Below are 7,402 nucleotides of genomic sequence, written 5' to 3'. Positions count from 1 at the left end.
AAAAAAAAAAAAAAAAAAAAAAAAAAAAAAAAAAAAAAAAAAAAAAAAAAAAAAACAAGCCAAGAAACAGGTGAAACATGATTGCTTTTGCAGCTGATAAGCAAAAGAGATAATAATCATATAAGACAACACATGTATACCTAAAGCAATAACAATATATTGGAGGCTCAAACATACTAGCACCAACTGCCCACTAAACCCTAACTCAAAATTACATGTCAGCCAAAGATGAAACTAAATATTGAATAAAAAGTTTCTTTCAAAATGCAGCACGATGTTGAAACAAAACTAAATTTGCACATCAAGATTAGCTATCTACTCATGCCTTCATGCAGCAACTAGATCATAAAATGTTCGACCACCCTACCCTGCAGCTCATTGAGATTTGAAATTTCAATGCCACAACCAAATATAGAAAAATTTTCCCAAAAGATAACAAAACCTATCACGGAGACAAAATCATTATGAAAAAAAGGCATAAAGTAATCTAGCAAAAAGACATGCAATGCATATAGGTCAAGTAAATTGAGTTAGAACAGCACAAAAACTTTCAGATTATTCCTGACAAATTGAGAAGACAAGAAACAAACATACCCATGAGAATTGAGCATTTCGAAACTTATTGTCAACTCCAGCCAAATGTGAATCCAGAGGGGTCAGCTTCAACAATCTTGGAGCTGAAATCCTGTTCCCCATTCGACCAGAAAATCCAGTCTTTGTTTTCCCATCCTTATCGGTAAAGATAGCACAAATAAGAATTAGATAGGAATCTGTTGTTCCCAAAATCCACTTCCCGTCGTAGGTAACATCTACATGTGTAATAGGTGAACCAAGTCCTGGAAAAGCTGTTTTTGCTTGTCTCATAGAATTGACAGAATACAGCCTGATTTTTCCATCAAGCGACCCAACAACAATTGAGCCATCACCAGTGGTTGCAAAGCATTGGAAGTTGGTTCCTCTAGAAAACTGATGCCCTTGAGCCCAATTTAAGACAGGAGTGCTAGAAGTAGCAAGATTTTGGACCATTCCGTTCCTATCGCGCATATCCCATCTGCAAAGCCTATTGTCATCCAAACCCAAAAATGTCGAGCCCGAAGGATCCAACTGAGCTCCCTTAGAATCATTAGTAATATCCCTCATTGAAATATCAACTCCATCCTTCCCGAACTTCCACTCAGTAACAATTTTCCCTGTTTCAATGTCAAGCTGATGAAGTCCAGAAGTGTGAGGCCTCCCCTCGTTTATGGGACTCATCAAAAGCATATTGGTCTCAGCTTTCATAAGAAGTGCCTTCTTCGGCGTTGAGTAGGCCAAACTAGAACCAGCACCACGAGTATCCCGATTGCCATTATCAATATTCACATAAATACCCTTTCCCTGAATTCCGTGAGAAAAGTTCTTGACGACCTGAATTCCTGAATCGCCAACCAAGAAACTGTTCTCTAATGCACCTAAAGCTAAACTCTTAATCCCATCGTCTGCAGCTTCCTCAAACTCCTCCATTAAATCGTTTTCCCTGACAGGCGTTGCCGAATTTGGACTCTTCGAGAAACTCTCCTCCGCATCTTCCCACATTGAATCATCCGCCACTTCCGGATTCGCCCAACCAATAAAATCCTTGCCATAAACCTTCAATTTATTCGCCTCCGTAGCCTCAAATCCATATGTATTCTCAAATAAACAGGCCTGAAATTTTTCCACAAAAATCTTATAATCTTCATCGCTGAAAAATTTTAATGCCCAGACACCCTGCGCAACAAAGTCCACACGCCGCTGGTCTCCGAACGTTTTCAATTGCGTATCTGACGATACTCTCACTCTAATTTTCGATCCAACCTTCAAAAACCACCAAGAGTCGTCATCCTCCTCCTCCTCTTCCTCGCCATCATCCTCCTCCTCTTCGTCATCATTGCCACTACAAGACTTGAGAAAAGAGTAAGTAGTAAGATTTTCAGAGGTAATCCATTTCGCCTTAGGAGTATTGCCATTAACGTGAAGGTAAAGCTTCACTGCGTTCTTTATGTTTGGCTTCTGAGACGTTCCGTACTTAAGCTTGAGAGCCCTGAGCTTCGCCTCCACCTCGTCCACTGACGATGGCGTTTTCTGCCGTCGTTCAGAAGATCTTTGGAGCTCTTCTTCAACATCCTCATATTTCACCTCCTTTTTATTGGTTTCCTCGTTCCCATCTTCACGATCGGAGTCCGACAGTTCCAGACCCTCGCGACTTTGAGAGGCTCCCATTATCAACGCCTTCGAGTTGTATCGACGGGAAACTCAAGCTCTGTGGAATGCAGATCGAATCAAATGTAAGGAAATTCAGAATCCAGAGGACAGATGGAGACGTAGAAATGAAGAGGCGCCAATTTCGAAATTTGAAATTCTTGGAGCTCTTCGTTCTGTCGTGACCTTTTTTAGGGTTCTTCTCTCAGAAAGGTTACCGCCAATAACCCGTTGCCTTTCCCTTGCAACTAATTGAACTCTTATGTTAAGATCAGGCCTAATCCAACATCTGTGGGCTTTATAACTTATTGGGCTTTACTTTGGGCTCAGATTTGCAACAGATTGAACTCTTGTGTTAAGATAAGGCCTAATCCAACTTCTGTGGGCTTTATAACTTATTGGGCTTTACTTTGGGCTCAGATTTGCAACAGATTGAACTCTTGTGTTAAGATCAGGCCTAATCCAACATCTGTGGGCTTTATAACTTATTGGGCTTTACTTTGGGCTCAGATTTGCAACAGATTGAACTCGTGTTAAGATCAGGCCTAATCCAACTTCTGTGGGCTTTATAACTTATTGGGCTTTACTTTGGGCTCAGATTTGCAACAGATTGAACTCGTGTTAAGATCAGGCCTAATCCAACTTCTGTGGGCTTTATAACTTATTGGGCTTTATTTGGGCTCAGATTTGCAACAGATTGAACTCTTGTGTTAAGATCAGGCCTAATCCAACATCTGTGGGCTTTATAACTTATTGGGCTTTACTTTGGGCTCAGATTTGCAACAGATTGAACTCTTGTGTTAAGATCAGGCCTAATCCAACATCTGTGGGCTTTATAACTTATTGGGCTTTACTTTGGGCTCAGATTTGCAACAGATTGAACTCTTGTGTTAAGATCAGGCCTAATCCAACTTCTGTGGGCTTTATAACTAATTGGGCTTTACTTTGGGCTCAGATTTGCAACAGATTGAACTCTTGTGTTAAGATCAGGCCTAATCCAACATCTGTGGGCTTTATAACTTATTGGGCTTTACTTTGGGCTCAGATTTGCAACAGATTGAACTCTTGTGTTAAGATCAGGCCTAATCCAACATCTGTGGGCTTTATAACTTATTGGGCTTTACTTTGGGCTCAGATTTGCAACAGATTGAACTCTTGTGTTAAGATCAGGCCTTCAAACTTCTGTGGGCTTTAACTTATTAGGCTTTACTTTGGGCTCAGATTTCGGCCCATATTCCATTCACGACTTGAGCTTTCGGGATTCATCCACATCTTGTTAACGGATGCAATTTTAAAAGCGACAATTAAAATTCTAAATTGATTTAATTATTTGTTTATAATTTAGTATAAATTTATTTTGGTCCTTTATTTTATAAAATTAATGATCTCTTTTTCTCTACATATTTATGGAACTTATTAATGAACTAATCAATTTATCCACGTTGATTCATGCTAGTTTATTACAACACAATAACTAATATAATTAATACATTCTTGACAATAAAATTTAATTACATTTAATATATTATTTTGAAATGGATTATGGTGTACTTATACAAATTATAAATTTAGGTCAAACACATCAATAAAAATTAATTTAATTTAGTAACAGAAAACAAACAGAAAACAAATTAAAATGAAAAGTGTAAATCCTCTTTTGCAACAAGTTGATAATAAGTTGTTTCCCATTCTCATTCCTAATTCTCATTAACATGAACCATGAACCAAGAGCTCATCAATCCCAAGGAAATTATGCACCATGAGCCCATCAATCCCGGCAAAATCAAGATCCAATAAAAATGAAACATTCTTTATAAAAGTGTAAAAGCTTTTCCACGTGCCCGGCAAAATCAAGATCCAATAAAAATGAAACATTCTTTATAAAAGTGTAAAAGCTTTTCCACGTGAGATGTGTTTTAAAAACCTTAAAGGAAAGTCCAAAAGGGAAAGTTAAAAAAAAAAAAAAAACAATATTTGCTAGGGGTAGAATTGAGTTGTTACAAAGGCACCGAGTGGTGTGAAAAAAAAAAAAAAACAATATTTGCTAGGGGTAGAATTGAGTTGTTACAAAGGCACCGAGTGGTGTGCCAACAAGGACAATGGACCCAAAGAAGAGTGGATTATGAAATCTTACATCGGTTGGAGATTCTGTTGGAGATGGGAACAAAGCATTAAGGATATTGAAATCTCTCTAACAGACATTTTAAAATCGGAGGGAAACCTAAAACAAAAAACTCAAAGATAGACAATATCTACTAACTAGCTTGGACTGTTAGATAATATCTACTAACTAGCTAAAACCCAAAGATAGACAATATCTACTAACTAGCTTGGACTGTTAGACAATATCTACTATCTCTAACAGACATTTTAAAATCGGAGGGAACTATCTACTATCTCTAACAGACATTTTAAAATCGGAGGGAAACTATCTACTATCTCTAACAGACATTTTAAAATCGGAGGGAAACCTAAAACAAAAAACCCAAAGATAGACAATATCTACTAACTAGCTTGGACCGTTAGACAATATCTACTAACTAGCTAAAACCCAAAGATAGACAATATCTACTAACTAGCTAAAACCCAAAGATAGACAATATCTACTAACTAGCTTGGACTGTTAGACAATATCTACTAACTAGCTTGGACTGTTAGACAATATCTATTAACTAGCTTGGACTGTTAGACAATATCTACTAACTAGCTTGGACTGTTAGACAATATCTACTAACTAGCTTGGACTGTTACAAGATCCCTCTACAAGGGTGCTTCGAACTGTTAAATGGACCTTAAAGAGAGTGTTTACAGCTGATTGAGGGAGGCACAACGGAAGCCAACAATCAATGCAATTTGATAATATAGTAGACTTATGTATAACTTTAGCAAGTGTGAAATTTATGCAGCTTGGAATTGATCGAGGTCTAGATTTATACCATATGTATTTGGATTGTGTAGAGATACAGAAATGGTTCATGAGAGGTTATCACCTTAATCTGATCCCACTAAAGCCAAAGCCTGCACTTTACATGTTAAGAAAGCTTGCAGCCACAAAAGATGGACCAAAAACAAACGAATTTGCAGGAGAATATGACATAAAGCATGAATGGTAAAAGCACAAAATCCTGACATTGACATAAAAAAGAGCTGATAGTTCTAAGCATAGCAACTCGGACAGAACAAATGCAACATACGTATATATAAACCTATTTGGAAAAAGAAGACGAGAATAACAGAATTTAAAGAGCAATTCTATGAGTTGAGTTGTACCTGTACGTCAGGCCTTTCCAAAAGTTGGCGCCATATTGCACAAGAGAAGATAATTTGAACATTAAATATGGCAGTGTAGTTCCCAACTTGTTATGATATTCTACAACAGAATTGGACTAATACTTTGACACTGAATTTATTGATTTAGAACTTTCTTCCTTTTTCTATTTCCTTTCTTGTCTAAATTTCCCGTAAATCTCACAACCCGGACATCGTGGAGCTGCTTCATGAACAGCAGTTTCCCCCTTGAATCTGATCATAACTTTGCAGGCTTGGGGAAAATGTCGGGAGTGAATTTCTGTGCTGCGCTAATACTCCCCTTGATCTTCAGTGCGCCCCTGTAGAGTTTACAGTGTTTTCGCCAAATAATAGTGAGTTTCGGATGACTTTTTTCGAATAAAAGTGTACAATAAGCACTTCTGAAGGAAATACCTCGAGTATGTCTGCAATTTTCAATAGCTCTTATAGAGTACGTTTAATATGAGTTTTAAGATGGTGAAAATCGTTTTTAGCCCATTAAAAGCACTTCAAGTTTATCCTAGTGCTTGGCTGCATAGTCAAAAGTGAATTTCAAAGTTCTAAGAACACCAAAAGAAACTATGAAGTACTTTTGGAGGAAGCACCTAATCAGCATTTCTACCAAAAGGTGTCTCACTTAACGTACAACACTCAAAAGTCTTATTCGTGAACTAAACATCATAATAAATTTGAAAAGCATTTCTAACCGATTACAAACATCTTTTACTTCAAAGTCATGGAAAATCCACTCTAAATACGTAAGCACTTGGGAGAGAAGGAAAAAGCAGACCCCTAAAGATGATATAATCAATGAATTATAAGTACCTGAGGAAAGCCATCTGAGGATTCATCTTCCCCAAAGCAATTTTAATGAAATCTTCATCCTTGAAGGATAGGGTGGCGTCAGGCTTTCCTCCTTCGTATGGACCTGAGCTCAAAACAATCATAATTCTTTTCTCAATTTTCCAGCCGAAGCATATAAGTACGCAATGCCAGCTCTAAAAGGTTATAGCTACTTGGTACCAAGAAGATGAGAAATGCATTTGACAATCGATGGCTGTGATGCGAAAATGTACTTCTAAGAATTTTGTGATGCCTCGTCGTGATATTGATATTCATAATCAAATACCAATTCGAACACAAGGCATTAAGCTTAGGGTATAAATCGACCTTTCACCATAACCTAAAACCAGTGGAAATGGATTTTAAACTTCATTCATCCTTCGATTGCTCAAAAAAAAAAAATAATAATAATAATTGAAAGGAGACAAGAGCAGGGGTTTAGACATCACTCGATCGTATCAACCAGAAAAGGCACCGAATCGAAGAAAGTAAAAGCCCTAACCTTTGGTAACCTCCCCTTTCTTGAGATCAATGGTATAAACAACCTCATCAGTTCCAATTTTCTGCCAATAATTCAATTCAGATTCAAGGGCTTCAATACTCCGGAGAAAAATTAGAAAATCACAGAAGAGAAAGGAAGATGACCTTGGGGGAAATATTGATCTGGTAAACATGGCCGATGTTCTTGACGACCTGTTTCCCGGCATCGGTGGTGAGATACTGCTTCAACTGCTCCAAAAGAGCGTCAGATTTGAGGGGAGAATCGGTGGAATTCGCCATTGGCAAGGAAGTGGCGCAGAAAAGATGCGGAGAGAGGTGGAAGAAAATGGAGCGCAGACGAAGCTCTGACGGTTGAGGTAATGGGTAATGCGATGGGATTTTAACATAGTGAGAGAGAGAGAATTGAATAATGAATTGATGGGCTGACTTGCTGCCCAACTAACAATCCTCAAGACAGACTCTATGAGCACGCATCCCAACGCCCATAACTTCTCGTTTGTTCCTTTTCTTTTTATTTTATATATTCCCAAAAAAAAAAAAAAAAAAAAAA

The 7,402-nt window shown here is 37.8% G+C and overlaps 2 protein-coding genes across 2 annotated transcripts in view; both read right to left on the bottom strand.

Moving 5' to 3' along the window:
* LOC111481106 (protein CYPRO4-like) overlaps positions 1–2,732 on the bottom strand; it is a 4,190-nt gene extending 1,458 nt beyond the window's left edge. Inside the window, exon 1 of the mRNA XM_023126440.1 lies at positions 595–2,732. Within this exon, the coding sequence (XP_022982208.1) occupies positions 595–2,241 (1,647 nt within the window). The 5' untranslated portion in view covers positions 2,242–2,732. The remainder of the gene's footprint in view (positions 1–594) is intronic.
* A 2,747-nt stretch (positions 2,733–5,479) lies between these two features.
* LOC111481168 (non-specific lipid-transfer protein-like 1) lies at positions 5,480–7,285 on the bottom strand. Its single transcript, XM_023126525.1, has 4 exons — positions 6,997–7,285; positions 6,854–6,914; positions 6,334–6,436; positions 5,480–5,828 (listed from the first exon to the last, which is right to left on the bottom strand). Exons 1-4 carry the CDS (start codon positions 7,129–7,131, stop codon positions 5,747–5,749), a joined length of 381 nt encoding a protein of 126 aa, XP_022982293.1. The 5' UTR covers positions 7,132–7,285; the 3' UTR covers positions 5,480–5,746.
* Between the last annotated feature and the right edge of the window lie 117 nt (positions 7,286–7,402).

Source organism: Cucurbita maxima, unplaced genomic scaffold (assembly GCF_002738345.1).
Source record: "Cucurbita maxima cultivar Rimu unplaced genomic scaffold, Cmax_1.0 Cma_Scf00006, whole genome shotgun sequence".
NCBI lineage: Eukaryota > Viridiplantae > Streptophyta > Magnoliopsida > Cucurbitales > Cucurbitaceae > Cucurbita > Cucurbita maxima.
Note: the sequence above shows the minus strand (reverse complement) of the source record. Positions and strands in the feature narration are given on the sequence as shown.